At 41.0% G+C, this 15,515-nt stretch overlaps 1 protein-coding gene across 4 annotated transcripts in view; it reads right to left on the reverse strand.

The window, feature by feature from the left end:
* Positions 1-15,515, reverse strand: part of ADCY2 (adenylate cyclase 2) — a 193,363-nt gene that overhangs the window by 48,816 nt on the left and 129,032 nt on the right. For 2 of the 4 annotated variants that reach the window (XM_053243791.1, XM_053243794.1), the window contains 4 exons: positions 11,375-11,418; positions 9,749-9,829; positions 7,386-7,455; positions 1,610-1,707 (listed from right to left, as the gene is read on the reverse strand). In XM_053243791.1, the coding sequence (XP_053099766.1) occupies positions 1,610-1,707; positions 7,386-7,455; positions 9,749-9,829; positions 11,375-11,418 (293 nt within the window). The remainder of the gene's footprint in view (positions 1-1,609; positions 1,708-7,385; positions 7,456-9,748; positions 9,830-11,374; positions 11,419-15,515) is intronic. The other 2 variants (XM_053243792.1, XM_053243793.1) reach the window with 2 other exon arrangements.

Here is a 15,515-nt window from a genome sequence, read left to right on the forward strand (position 1 = left end):
ATAAAAATGACAGATATTTATAACATCAATTTCCCCTGTATTGTTCAATTAAATAACCAATTTTGAATATAAAGAATAGAATCCGCTGGATTCTGCAAATGAACATTCATTTTCACCAAGAGTAAATGTAGTTTAGAGCATTAGGGTCATGCATTGGATCCTTACCCTCTTCTATATATTTCCAGAAGGGTTCCCACCTGGCATTGTATAATGTACTTAGGTTTTGTACGGTATCATTTTTCAGTAGTAAATAGATTTTATCCACAACCATTGTAGACCACACAATCATTCATGTAATATTTTTTCTATTACTTTCCCCAAGGGTTAAACTTATTTGCTAAAGTACCCATGTGGTCATACATTTCAACACCCTTTGAAACAGCTTCTGTAGGCAAAACAGTTCAACGGGTGACAAAACAGGGCAGAACAGCCACCCTGGGTGCCAACATGAAATTCAACATGGTTGCGAAGCTTTACCATAATTCAGTGGCACCTTCAACCCACAGAGAATGCAAATTCAAATCTCTCTTCCTTGGTGAGGGCTTGAAGAAATCATCCCCAACCAGAGCCTGTCTTTCTGTCTCTGTTTCTCCCTCTCATAGTTGCAGTTCCCCATCTTCTTGTTTCCAATTGGGAACAACACTGACCTGGCTAACAAAGGTATTAAGGGGACAAAGTGGAAGGACTGTCAAGGACTTTACAACCCCATAACTAAACTGAGAAACCATGTTCAACTTTGACAATCGTTTTCATAAAGGATGATTCAGGCGGGAACAAGTCCAAAAAAGAATAAGAGAAATGAAAGAGAGTAAGAGAAGGAGAATCTGGCTTATGAAAAGAAATTAAAAGAGCGGCACCTATTTAACCCAGTAAAAAGGAGGCTGAGAAGGAAGACACTTCATGATCATGATTCCCGCTCCCCCCCGGACTGGTAGTCTCATATGTTATTATTGCAAAAATTATATCAATATATACATTAAAATTTAGATCTAAACACAACTTAAAATTAAAATTTAGGTCTAAACAAAACATTCAGCTTTGGTGTACAACTAGTGGATTGTGATTGCCTGACTGGCAACGGAGAACCCTTCTTGTCTTTATACTGGCATAGCGGGGAAATGCTTGACTAACAAGCCGAAGGTTTCCGGTTTGAATCCCTGCTGGTACTATATCAGGCACCCTGAAACTCTGGGCAGTCACTGCCAATCATTGTAGACAATACTGAGCTAGATGGAACAATGGTCTGATTTGGTATAAGGCAGCTTCCTTTGTTCTTGTGTACTTCCCGACAGATCGTAATGTCTGATTAGCAGACAGAATTTTATTATTTATTTTCACACTGTTAGCTGCCCTAAGAAGCTCTGCTTCAAGGTTAAGCTAAAAAATTCTATTAATTATTCTTATTAATTATATTAATTAATTGATAATTATCCATTAATTAATATAGAAAGGTAAAAATAGGCAGAAAGAGAGAATAAATATTATTTTAAAAATTAAAAGTAGGTCTCACTTTGCAGTTGGAATTAAAGGTGGATCCCAGACTTGAAAACATTGAAGATGACAGTGACAAATATAAACAAAGAGCTTTAGGTAGATATTGCTCACTTACTTGGGTAGTACTAGAATCTGCACAAGAAAAATGCAGAAGAATATAAGACAAGCACAAGTCACATAGTACTTAAACGCGGGCAGCGTTGTTGCTCTATACTAAAAGAAAATTAGAAAGAGATTTTTAAAAGGTCTAGAAATTGTTTTAAAAAAACAGTTGCTAAAACCAACACCATTACTGGCATACCTAGTATGTTAAACTGGCACATAATTGAACACAATAAAATAATCAATAACACAACAAAATTAAAAACAATATACAACCACAGACTGACAGCAAAGATGAAAACCAAGGAGTTTCTTCAAAAAGCAAAAGGCATGGCAGAATAAATTTCTAATGCCCTTTTAAAAACTCAGAGGAGCAGGACAGTTTGAACTTCATGAGGGCAGCAATCTCAGAGCCTGGGCTCAGCTATGGAAAAATTTCTATTCTACACACCTATTGATGTCAGAAAGCTTTAAAGATAAGGATTGAAAAACACATGGAATACCGGTCTATCAACAGCTAAACAGAACCTCCACATACAGAGGTAATATACCTCTAAAAATCAGTTGCTGGGACACAAAAATGAGCTGTTGCTTTCATGCCTTGCTGGAGGACTTCCCAGAAGCATCTACATACATGCCAACATGTCCCTATTTTCCCATTCACCTGAATGGGAAAATAGGGACAGGTTGGCAGGTATGCATCCAGCTGCGATCACTGTCAGACATAAACTGCTAGATTAAATGGATGCTTGGCCAGATCCAGTAAGGCTCTTGTGATAAACCTGAATCAAAAATACTGAAATTGTCTTCTTCAAAGCATATTGATCAAGGAAACAATCAACAGCAAGCATTGTCTTTAATAGCTTTGTCTCCGTTGACCCATTTTAGAAAATGCTTTACAGGGACAAAGCTTTCACAAACTGTGTCTATTTAGGGAACATGCCTATAATTATAAGGTACAGGGATGTTCTTCTGCACAAGCCACATGGATATGCATAAAAGCTGCAAACGAGCACTACTGAATAATTTAATAGGACTTAAGCAGGATAACTTCCCAGTGAATTGTGCCCAAAGTTGGCAGGGTAAAATATTTAACTGAGCCATGGAATGTTTTTCTATTTTCCTACAATGGAGAATAAACAAAACTAATTTGACTCTGAAATCCCATAACAATCCACTTCTAGACTGAAAATAAATTGACACAAGTATGGACCCGCAACAAAACAGAGCACCAGGGAGAGCAATACTTCATAGCACCAAGAGATTAACTGTGCCAAACTCCTTCCCCTTCAGAAACAGAATGGAATTACCTGACTGGTGAGGGAAGCACAGAGTTTCAGTATTTTTTTCTATAGAGATTATTAGCAAACTTTTCCTCTCAGAAGCAGAAGGCGTTTAAGCTGAGAAATTTCCTGTTCTTTTTTGCCGGAGTACTCCATCTTGCCATTAGCAAACATAGGCAATTGCCTAGGGCACCAATCCTTGGGGGGCGCAGGATAGGAGCTGCGGCCTCCTCCTTGAATAGCCGCCCTCTGTATGGTAGCAGGGACAGGTGGGTGGTGAAGAAGGAATTATACCTTTAAAATCTGTAAGACTTCCACTGCCATCCTGCGCCACTGCCCACCTCCACATGGAGTGTCGTACACACCGCACATTCCACCCCCACCTCTGTGCATGTGCAGCAGCCAGGTGAGTGGGGGGTGGGGTCTGCAGTGGGAGCAGACTCAGTGCAGAGCTGTGCAGGCTAGCAGTAGCAGTCTGACAGATTTTAAAAGGTATCATCTCCTTCTTCATTGCCTCCCTGCCCCAGCTGCTGCGCCCTTGCAACATTCAGTTAAATGTATCTTCTGTATGTAACAGAACATAATTTTAACTTGGTGATTATTGGTGAATTGTTAAAGTATTTTTGAATTCCTCATAGAGAATAATTAGGATTGCAGCAAATGTATAGCTTCACATCAATAATCAGAGGAGTGTCCAATTGCCTTGGGGTTTTGTGGGTGGTAGGCACCCCTGCCTGTCTACCACCCACCCCCCTTTTGTGCCCCTAGGTGCTCCACAATAGGGGATATGGACTGGTTCGGGTCCCATTATACTCAATGAGAAAAATAATTAAAAATATTTAAATTATTCATAAAAAATCATAGGGGTGTCTGATTGCTTCAGGGTTTGCATGGTTGTTGGCACCCATGGGTGCTCCACAATAAGGAATAATGGCCTGGTTCAAGTCCCATTATATCCTATGAGAAAAAAATAAAAATAATTTTCAAAAATTCATAAAAAATTGTACAAGTGTCCGATTGCTTTGGGGTTTGGGTGACAGGTACCCCTGGGTGCCAGCTACCATCCTACCAATTTTTGGGCGTCCAAACTGGTCCGAACTGGTTCGGATCTGAACTGAACGTGGTTCGAACAAAACCAAAACCGAACCACCCTCTCCTGGTTCGGACCCGGTTCGGATCCGAACAGAACCAGGCAAACCAGTTTTGTGCACATCCCTAGGTTCCATTCCTTGCTGCAACCACAGATACGGACACCGTGAATACTGAGTCAGGGCGGGGGTGCTATGTCATTGAGGGGGTTAGGTTCCTGGTCATTTGGAAAATCATCCCAAATCAGCCAGATTTCAGCGGGGGAAATGTGGGGGGAAGCTACCTAACGTGCTTCGCTGGTCTCCTTGAGTTGAGCCATGCCTCCGAATGGCCGAAAATCAGCTGGAAATCACAGGTTTTTTTAAAACCTTTTAAAAAATGGAGCCAATTTTGATGCTGCCAAACATAAAATGGCAGCTGAAAATGACCTCCGAGGCCATCCCCAACTCACAGATATGCAGAATTAACCCCTTATTTTCTGGTTTTTCCCTGTGTATATTGAGATTGGATGTTAACTACCCAACTGCAGATATGCAAATTCGCAGATGTAGAGTCTGAGGATATCAAGGTTCGTGTGTGTGTGTGTGTGTGTGTGTGTGTGTGTGTGTGTGTGTGTGTGTGCGGCGCCTAGGACACCAAGAACCCTAGGGCCGGTCCTCCTTCCCGCCACTAAGTTCCAATTGCTCTGCTTACCTGCTTGTCTTAACTCACAAACATTCTGTCCCATTGACTAACTTCTGGCAGTTTGTGGGGTTTTGAGTCCCCCTTGGGTTTTTTCTTCAGATCTTTTGGAAACCAACGTATCTGCAGGTCACCCTGAGTCTACTGGCACCTACCACTTGCCCACAGGTTCTCTGTCTATAAAGACTGTGATGTTTCCAGCTCTTTTGGAAATATATATATACACAAACCAAAATTATTAAATACAAAGCTAGAGATGACTAAGGCTCAGACCACGTCTTTGGGGCAACTGCATGTTTATTAAAGATGTGCTTACCATGTTCACTTATAAAAGGTATGTGTGCCTGTCTCTTGCTTTGTACCAAAAAGAGTACACATGGAGGAAATTCCACCCCTCCCCCTTACTTACCTCACTACTCTTTGCTGCATTTTAGAGCTTTTTCCCAGCAAGAGCTGATAGCAAATGTAAGCAGCACAGAGAGAAAACTGCTTAAAGCTGCCAAGTTTTGCAAGGTAAGACAGGGAAGGGGTCTGGTTTCACCCTTGTTCCTCATGTGATCCTTCTCTTATAAAAAGTAGGACCACCCTTGCCTCATAGACAAATGAGACAATCACATGTTTAATAAGTGTGGTTGCTCCCAACGTCTAGTTTATGGTAGCATTCATGCATGCAGTACACAGAAGAAAGGAGCAAGCATTATGACACGTTTGATTTCTCAGACCTAGTGTACAATATATATGTAGTATAGCTAGGGTTGCCACATTCGTTAATTCCTGGATAAACTGTCAAGTGGGGGTGCGGGAGGGAATTTTAAACCCCTACTTTTTTTTGAGTGGGATTGGAAAAAATACTCCACAAAGCTTGGTGGCTGTTGCACACATTTCCTCCTATAACATATTCTCCTATTTCTCCCAAATCCTTTGTATAGGAAAGTGTTAGGAGTGTTTCACTTCAATAAACCCTCACTAGAGGTGATCCAGAAATGAGGAGAAGGGGATTATTGAATCATATAAAAAGAGCCAGACTAGCCAGTCGGCAGCACTGGTGCCAGAGAAAAAGTAAGACTATGGGGCTTGGAAACATTGACACCATGTAGTTACAATGTAGCTACATCCCTTGCTAATTTGGCAAAGAGGCACCTTTTAACATGGTGATTCTCTTTATTTAGCAGGGGGAGAGTAACTGGCCCTATCCACCCCCAGCACAGCACTTCCAGTGACTGTTGCTGGTGTCTGTCTTATGTTTCTTTTAGATTGTGAGCCCTTTGGGGACAGGGTTCCGTCTTATTTGTTTATTATTTATCTGTGTAAACTGCTCTGAGCCATTTTTGGAAGGGCAGTATAGAATTGAATTAATAATAATGATGATGATGATGATGATGATGCCTACAGAAGCACCACAACAATGGTACCATAAACTAGATTCTTTAAAGCAATCTTCCAGCTCAAATTCCTTGACATTTTGTATCCAAGATGACATTTCCCCCCCCACATTCTAGATAGGGTGTTCAAATCCTGAACGTACAACAGTCCTAAGTACGGCACTGCGTAGCACTGAAAGAACTCAAAACCAACAATTTTCAGGTACTCCAACAAATCAGACATCATTTTTTTGGAATTCATAAGACAAAACTAAGCATGTTTACTTGGACTAAGTCTCACTGATTTCAATGGGATTTACTCCCAAGAAAAAAACAACTGCAAATCTTTCGGCACCTGAAATACTAATAAGCTTATTGTAGCATAAAAACTTTTGTCCACAAAAATGGACTGTGTGAAAACAGAAATGAATGTACATGAACAACGGTCCCAATATGGAAAGAGGACAGCAACACATCAAGAGTGTGCCCACCATTATGTCACTGAAGGGCATCCTCACACGCTGTGGAAGGACTGCTCATCTGAATGGCCCTATACATGCCCTCAAAACCTCACGTGTTTAGCGGCCATTCAAATAAAGAGCCCTCACACATGACTGAAGGATGGCCCAAGAGCGTGTCAGGACGTTCTTCAGGGACATCAGGATGGGTGTGTTTGGGGTGCATTGCCGCCTTGTTTGCATGTTGGGGCCATTGTTCTTGTGAACAAATCCACAATACATTTGTTAGTCTTTAAGGTGCTATGAAATTCATTGGCTGAATTCCAGAATAGCACCGTACTGATGCAACAGTACTGACATTCAAACTAACACAGCACAGGCAGGGGAGAAGCAATTCTTTCTATTCTCCCCTTCCCTTTGAAGTCCACTATGTATGCCAAAATTATGTCCTAAGGGTTGTACATCCCTCAGAGACATATTGTTGTTTTTGCTGTTACAGACTAACATGGCTTCTCCTTCAAAAGTTTTTACTCCCCCTCAAAAGAAAGCGTAAGATTACAGACTCAGTTTCCTACAGGGAAGTTGCAGTCTACAGAACATGTCTTCACCTTTACATTTCCTGAGGTACTAGCCACAGTTTATTTCACCTGTTTTTGTCCTGGTTCCTTTTCTTTCCTCTCCCCCATGCATCAACAAGCAGGAATCCAAGTTTGCCCAGCTGAATGTGGGGGATAAAGGCAGACAAGATGGAGAAGAACAGGTGAAAGAAGCCACTGCTACCTTATCTTTCCACTTCATCAAGTTTATTCACTTTTACTTTTCCGGGTTGTAATCTGAGAACCTTACCTGCAGATAAACAAGAAAACAATAAAAAAGAAAAGAAAATACAGAACCCAGGGGTGTCAAAAATTACTTACTTCTTTTTCTAATGTTTTGTTATAGAAAAGCAATGATATTCTCTGAATATCCTCAGACTTAAGCCACTGCCTAGAAGAGAAAAAAGAACATACAGAATATGACACACAACACAAATACAGAATATGTCTCTGCGCCCCATATTCTTCTGAAGACTTAAAATAAGAACACATCCTCATATCACAAAAGGAAGCCAAATTTCAGAACAGTTTGAGTATATTACTTTAAAGACTTAAAGCTTAAACGGGTTTACCAGTCATTTCCTCTCTGCAGGGAAGACTAGAAGTGGAATTTTATTTTTAATGAGAACTGCTCAGAGAACATTTTTGTTGAAAAGTGGTATATAAATATTCTTCATCTTCATCATCATCATCATCATCTTAATGATAAATTGTAATTTTCTGAGAGAGGCTAGGAATCTAATTCTCAGTATCATCATCAGTCTATCACTCTCACTATACATTGCAGGAATCCATAACAATTAAACTGACCAAAAAATAAATAAATTTGTACTGCAGACAGGGTCTCCATCTTCAAAGAAATATGCAGACTTTATACTGGCAATGGGATCTTCAGATGGCAGACATTATGAGCAAGGGCTGGGAAACCACACTGCATTGCTAAGAGATGCATTTAATTGAACAAAATTATATATGAAAGAAGGTAGTTTTGTTACATACTGCTGGCCTAAGCTAATTTAGAGATTTCTAGATCAAAACCAGAGCCTAGCATTGGGCCCCAAAAGCCAAATGCAGTGAGGATCCTGAAGCCTATAATCCTATAATATGCACAGGCCAGGAGGCAAGAGGTGGAACTTCAGAACAAATGTCATGTTTAAGTCCAATTAAAGGAACTGTGGCTTGAGCACAAGGAACAACACACAAAATTTCAGTCCATTTAATAACTGGATATATAATAACCTCTAAATCTGAGGCCTTTGTAGTCACCTATTAGGGCACTGCTCTTCACTGCATGGCCAGTGGTGGCCTGCACAGACCCCAGTGGTGGTCCCTGGCTTGCCACTTGCCCTATTCCTCCTGCTGCCACTGCTAGCCCCCTTGGCTCTTGACGTCGCTTTCTCTCGCTTCTTGCTTTCACCCCCTCCTCTTCCTCCTGCTGCTGGTTTGTGTAGGGCAAAGCAACTGTATGTGCGTTTTCCATGCAGGTAAGAGGAAAACAGGCATCCACCCCCCATTGCACGATCAGGCCAGATCATGGTGGCAGTCGCACCACACAGTAAGGGGGTACATGCATCCTTTTTGGGTCATTCAGCCGCTTAACCCTGCACAAACTGGGAGGAAAGTGGAAGCACTAGTGTCTGGAGGAAGAGAGGGAGGGGAAAGCAAGAGAGAGGGAAAGCATAAGTAGAAAGCCGAGGAGGCTAGTGCCAGATTGAATTGTGTAGCAGCAGGTGAGCAGGGCCTTGTCAGGTGGTGAGCTTGTTTGGGCAATGGGGCCCAAAAAATTCAGCAGCACCTTTTATGCCACCCAAGAAAAGGGGGCTGTGCCCAGGCAGTTCAGTGGCAGTGGTCCTCCCTTCAAAAATAGTGATGATCACTGTACTAGGGGCATAAACCCCACCCTGCCCAAACTATAGTTGCAGTCCAAAATTTGGGGATGGGTGATGTGTCCTCCTGTGAGCAGAGTGCTCTGTGTGAGAAGGGACTGCCTTATTCTCTTCAAATTATGGGGAATGTTCTATTCACACACCACCACTATACTAAGCAGGCAGCACATTCCCCAACAGTAAAGAGAACAGGTTTGCCCTATCCTCTAGAATGCTCTGCACAAATACCAAAGCCACTGAATCAGAACACTCCTTCAATTCTTCTCATTTGTTTTCAAAACAAGAGACATTTTGGTTTGCTAAAATACTTTTTTCTTGTCCTACAGGCAGTTCAGGCACAAAACATCTTAAACATCTTCTGTTTGCTTTTATTTGTGCCACTCGATAATCTGGATGATATGAGGACAATCCCTGCTAACTTGGCAAAGAGGCACCTTTTAATGTGGTGATTCTCTTTATTTAGCAGGGGGAGAGTAACTGGCCCTATCCACCCCCAGCACGGTACCTCCAGTGACTGTTGCTGGTGTCTATCTTATATTTCTTTTTAGATTGTGAGCCCTTAGGGGACAGGGATCCATCTTATTTATTTATTATTTCTCTATGTAAACTGCCCTGAGCCATTTTTGGAAGGGAGGTATAGAAATCCAATAAATAAATAAATCCGACAAGAAACTTCAAATAGATTTCTCCAGTGCTTCTTTCAAGTCTTTCAGGTTCCCCACATGCCTGACATTATGATGCCATGACGCCGCATTGGGGAGGGGAGAAAGAAGAGGCAACTTGTGTGTACAAACCTACTTTTGAGCATTTATTCCATCAATTGCTTGAATCATCCTTTCATTCAGTTCCTCTTCAAACTTTTTCTTCTGAGATTTTGTTCTGCAGGACAAAAAAACCAAAAACCAAAACAAAACATCCTGACTATTAAAAATAAAATAAAATATAGCAATAATTAGAAAGAACAAAACAAAAAGATTGACAACTCTTTCAGATGCACAGAAATATTCCTGCAATAATATCTAATACAGGCCTGGTCAATTTACCATATATGGATCTGCATTAATATCAGCTTGCCATCTTACAATATAACATTGACCTGTTGCTGACCTTAGACTTGCATAACATACAACTAACTAGATTAGTTAAAAACAACCACACCTTCCTGAAAGGAATCCAGAATCTAAGATTTTGCTTAGAATTACTGGGTACAGGACAGTTATATGGCTGCTCCAAGTGAACAGATATAATAATTACATATTTTATTACCAATGGCAAAAAAGGCTATGTAACTTGGAAATTTGAGTTGTGAGGTTCCGTAATATCATGGCATATAGAAGTTTATAAGAAATGATGGATTTTTGTCTCATTGAAACCTTATTTGACAATTGTTACCTCATTATTCTTCACCTGAATACACTGGCTGGCATCCACACTAGCGCTGTGCTGGTATAGTAGTGCTGACTTCCAGTTATGCGGCTGCAAGGGGGAATTTTTTATGATCCCCCTTTCCCTCTGAAGCCCACTGTGCATCATGAAAATATGTCCTTGATGGTCACACAATCCTTTTGGTATGGGACTTGAGGGAAAAGGGCAGGAAACTGAGGCAAGAGGGGATCTGAACAGTCTTTAGATCAGAAGGAGATCAATTATATGGGTGGGGGGCAGAGAGCGAGGAGTACGAGGGTGGCCCAGGTGGCTAACGTGAGTAGTGGACTGAGAAGCGGGGACAACAGGTGATGGAGATAAAGAGTTCAATACAAGAAAGGGGGGGGGAGAAAAAGGAAGAAGGACTGGGGCAAGACCAAATGTAAGAACTAGAGACAGGAGAGCCTAAGAAATACTGGCAGAACATAAATGGGCAGGGAGGGAACCAAGGAGGCATAGAGTTACTACATCCAGAGTCTAAATAATGATAGGACAATTCTGCCAGTTGCAACTTCTACTGTAACTGTAGAATTGTTTGTGCCCTAGTAATCCAAAGGCGACAATAAAAGTCAAGAAGCCAGCAGAGAGAGGAGCTACACTAACCCACCAATTATTTGGCTACTCACTTCCAGTACTTCATACTGAAATCAACAACATTTTGGTGTGATGTCTAAATCATTATTACGATTATATTAAGTGTTCAGTTGATTGTCTCAGTCCATCCATGCATTTTGCTGATGACTTAATTCCATCAACACACACTTCTGATAAACACCAAGATAAGAATAATTGTCAGAACTTCAACAAATACTAATTCCATATTGATATATATCATTTTCATTATAATCCTTCCTAACAGCTCTTCAGCATCACTCCAGCTAACAAAAAGAATACTCATATAGTGCGCGTAATAGATTTCATATTTTTATAGCAAAGTGATGATTAAAAGTAGTCATGCTTTTTCTTGCAATATATATTTTTTAAATAAAAAAATCATACCTTTCCCTACAACGCTGGAAATTATATTGTCCCATAGGCATGTCCTGAATAAAGAGTAAAAGACAATGTCACCCAACGAACCATATTATAAAACATTCTTAATTCTCAATGTATGATTACAAGCCTTGATTGTAATGCAAATTATGTCATGGAACATCTCCTCCTACTCCCAACTCAGAAGTTCAATAAAGTATATGACAAAATTCCCACTAATGTTAATGGATCAAAATTGTACCTTTAGGACTAAGCTATTCAAAGGCAATCAATTCACTGAAACAAACATGAGCTACTAATAAACTCAGGACGGTAAGAACATAAGAGCCCTGATAGTCAAACCAAATGTCCAGCATCTCATTTTCCACAGTGACCACTCAGTTACTTTTGAAAGCCCACAAGCAGTGCATGAAAACAAATCCCGTTTCGGTACCAGCAACTGGCATGCAGAAGTATACTGCCTCTACCCAACCACCAGAGTGTGTTCCTCAGAGCAAGACATTATACCTTACCATCAGCAGTTTTATATGATAAATTTCTGAAGATTCCCCTGGCCAGTCAGATCTGCCCATGTGGTTCAGGCAAGGTTGAATCTGTCCACCATGTGCTGCTATATTGTTTCTTTTATAATGACAGTCAGAGTATATTATTATTATTTCTTGTTTACACAGTCAGACAGGTGTTATTGACTGGTTTGTTTTATCCAGACATCGAGTCCTTCCCAAGGATCTGGGATGCCAGAATTTTATTGTCAGTTGTTATAGATATCGTCGCAGAATATAGGCTGTTCCCAGTAAAGCTGCTTTTTGTAATTGGCTGATGGTGATTTCTGTGGCCCCTATGGTGTTGAGGTGCTCTTCAAGGTCTTTTGGGACTGCACCCAGGGCGCCAATGACCACTGGGATTATTTGGATCTTTTTCTGCCACAGCCTTTCCATTTCAATTTGTAGAACTTTGTATTTGGTGATTTTTTCTATTTCTTTTTCTTCTATTCTGCTATCCCCTGGTATTGCTATGTCGATTATTTTGACTTGTTTTTTTCTTCTCGACTACAGTTATATCTGGTGTATTGTGTGGCAGATGTTTGTCTGTTTGTAGTCAGAAGTCCCATAATATTTTTACATCTTCATTTTCTTCAACTTTTTCAATTTTATGGTCCCACCAATTCTTGGCTACAGGTAGCTTGTATTTTTTGCAGATGTTCCAGTGTATCATCCCTGCTACCTTGTCATGCCTTTGTTTGTAGTCAGTCTGTGCGATCTTCTTACAACAGCTGATCAGGTGGTCCACTGTTTCATCTGCTTCTTTACAAAGGCGGCACTTGCTGTTTGTTGTGGATTTTTCCACTTTTGCTCTTATTGCATTTGTTCTTAGTGCCTGTTCTTGTGCAGCCAGTATTAAACCCTCTGTTTCTTTCTTCAAGTTGCCATTCTTAAGCCATTGCCAGGTCTTGGTGATGTCTGATTTTCCACTTATATTGTGCTATTATTATTATTATTATTATTATTATTATTATTATTAATAATAATAATAATAATAATTCAATTTCTATACCGCCCTTCCAAAAATGTCTCAGGGCGGTTTACACAGAGAAATAATAAATAAAAATAAGATGGATCCCTGTCCCCAAAGGGCTCACAATCTAAAAAGAAACATGAGATAGACACCAGCAACAGTCAACTCTGCCAAGTTAGCAGGGGTTATTACTCCCTTGTTATTACATCACCCCAGCCGAACTGATGAATTTTATGTCACACCTCTTCTTGCAGATAAAAAAATCTTGCATATAAGAAACTTTATATGGCTTTTTTTGGTATGAAATTTTGTTAAGATCCGCCAACAATTAATTCCTACTCTCTAGATCCCACCATAGAATGTTTACTTTGTTGGTGTACTGTATGATAGATCTCTTATCTGAATGCTGTATAATTGGTTGTGTCTATGTCTGATCTATGATGATAATAAAGTTATTCATTCACTCACTCATTCATTCCTTCATTCCGTTTCTGAAGATACAGTAATTGTCATTGATGAGTGGGAAACGGCAACAAATTGCTGCTGTGTATCCCTAGCTCCTAAAAGGTGTGCTCTTGTCCAGGGTTCCAGCCAGGGTAGAGTAAGAGCTTTGTAGTCTTGTTTGGTTCTCTCAGAAGGATACAAGTTTTGGGAAGAGGGGGAAAAGTCTCAAACCCTTTACTGCTATATAGCACAGTAGCGGAAGGTTTCAGAAGCGTGCGGAAGAGAGAAGAGGAAGCCTTTTCCCCTAACCCCAACTGAAAACCTCCTAAACTAAAAAATATAGTTCAGGACAGGTTAGCCCTACAGCATACATCCCACCCCACAATGCCTCCCTCCAAGATACTACAAGCTGCCAGGAACTGGTCAAATTCTCCCACTCAGACAGACAACCTTAACATTTTGTGGATCAACTGCCCTCAGCATTTAATTGATCCTGGATGCTGCTGAGCATAGATTCTTGTCTATTTTAATTTATGTTAATTTAGGCTGTTTTAATTTATTTGAATATGTTTTTTTTTTAAACTTTTTTAACTTGCAAACTAATGTATTTGTTAATATATTTTGCTATATCCATGCTGAGTAAAGAGGGACCTTTTCAAGTGGTGATTCTCTATGTATCATGGGAGAGCAACTTTCCCTATTCAACCTCAGCACAGTCCCTCCAGTGGCTATAGCTGGTGTCTCCCTTGTGTTTCATTTTTCTATTGTGAGCCCTTTTGGGTCAGCAAACAATCTTTTTTTCTTTTCTATGTAAACCATGTTGATAATATTTTGCTGAAAAGTGGTAAATACATATTCTTACTATTACTATTATTATTACTATTTCTCTATATCTAGAGAGTCCCCTGAGTGTCTCTAGATGTAAAGAAGAAATCTCTGCTTTGCTTCCAAATGATATGCATGAGACCACTCAATTTCTGTATTAGGAAGAATGAAGATATCCCCCCTATTCTTCTTCATACTCATAGTTTGCATCAGGTATCAAGAGAAGCAAACAGGTTGTTAATATATATGCTTTTTCATCTTTTCTTCTCTACATATAAGGTGGGTTCACACTTAAGGCAGCAGCAGAGGTTTGTGCAAGCATCCACAGGCCTGGGAGTATGCACTTCCCTTCCCCGTAAACACACCTACTTCCTTTGTAGGTTAGGACATGCAAAGTTTGGTCATGACGTTCAAAGCCACCAACCTCATCTCAGCACAACTTAATCTACTTGCTTCAGGGAGCCTGAGATCTGAAACTGACTTTGGTTCTCAGTTTCAGAACTCCGGTTCCCTGAAACTGGTAAGTAGGTTCAGATATGCTGAGCTTGGTGGGTTCGGATGTTATGTCTAATCTTGGCATATTCTAACCTACAAAGAAAGTAGGCATGCCCGTGGGAATGCCACAGGAATGGGAGGGGAATAGCACACTCCTGAGGCTGCAGGAGCTTGTATGAACCCCGAGGTGCCGTGTTAAGTGTGCTAAGAGTCGACACTGACTTAACACTTAATAAATCAATCAATCACCCATAAAAAGCCAATTAAAAAGATTCTGCCAAACTTTTAAGAGAGACCATCAGAACCCCTTTTATGGGCCTCCAAACAGGTTAGAAAGACCGGCGGTTTGACCTGTTTGAAGGTGGGGGGGATACCAGGGAGGGTGTACTCACCCCCCTCCCCACCTGCCCCATTTCCCCAGCCAGCACTGCAGTTTGAAAGAGTCTGGCGGGACAGCAGCATACGTCTCTGTTGCCCTGTTGCCTCCTCGGACCAGAAGTGACTGGATGTACACGATGTGCATGCGCATGTTGGGCATGCGTGCACGCACATCCCGCTCACTCAAATGTGCGCCAGGTATTTCCGGTCACTTTCGGTCCAAGGAGGCAACAGGGCAGCAGGGAGATATGCTGCCGCCCCGCCGGACTCCTTTAAACTGCAGCGCCGGCGAGGGAAACACGGCGGGGTGTGTGTGAGTGCACCCTCCCCAGTCCTTAAAGATATCCCCCCACCTTCAAACCCACCCACACCCGCCGGTTCCGTGCACATCCCTACCATGCAGAAGCAAACTCAGTTTGCAGTGACTCTCACTGAATTCTATGAAATAAAGTAAATGGGTCAACATTCATTTCTATGGGGACACGTAAAA

The sequence above is a fragment of the Hemicordylus capensis genome, chromosome 4 (assembly GCF_027244095.1).
Source record: "Hemicordylus capensis ecotype Gifberg chromosome 4, rHemCap1.1.pri, whole genome shotgun sequence".
Classification (NCBI taxonomy): domain Eukaryota; kingdom Metazoa; phylum Chordata; class Lepidosauria; order Squamata; family Cordylidae; genus Hemicordylus; species Hemicordylus capensis.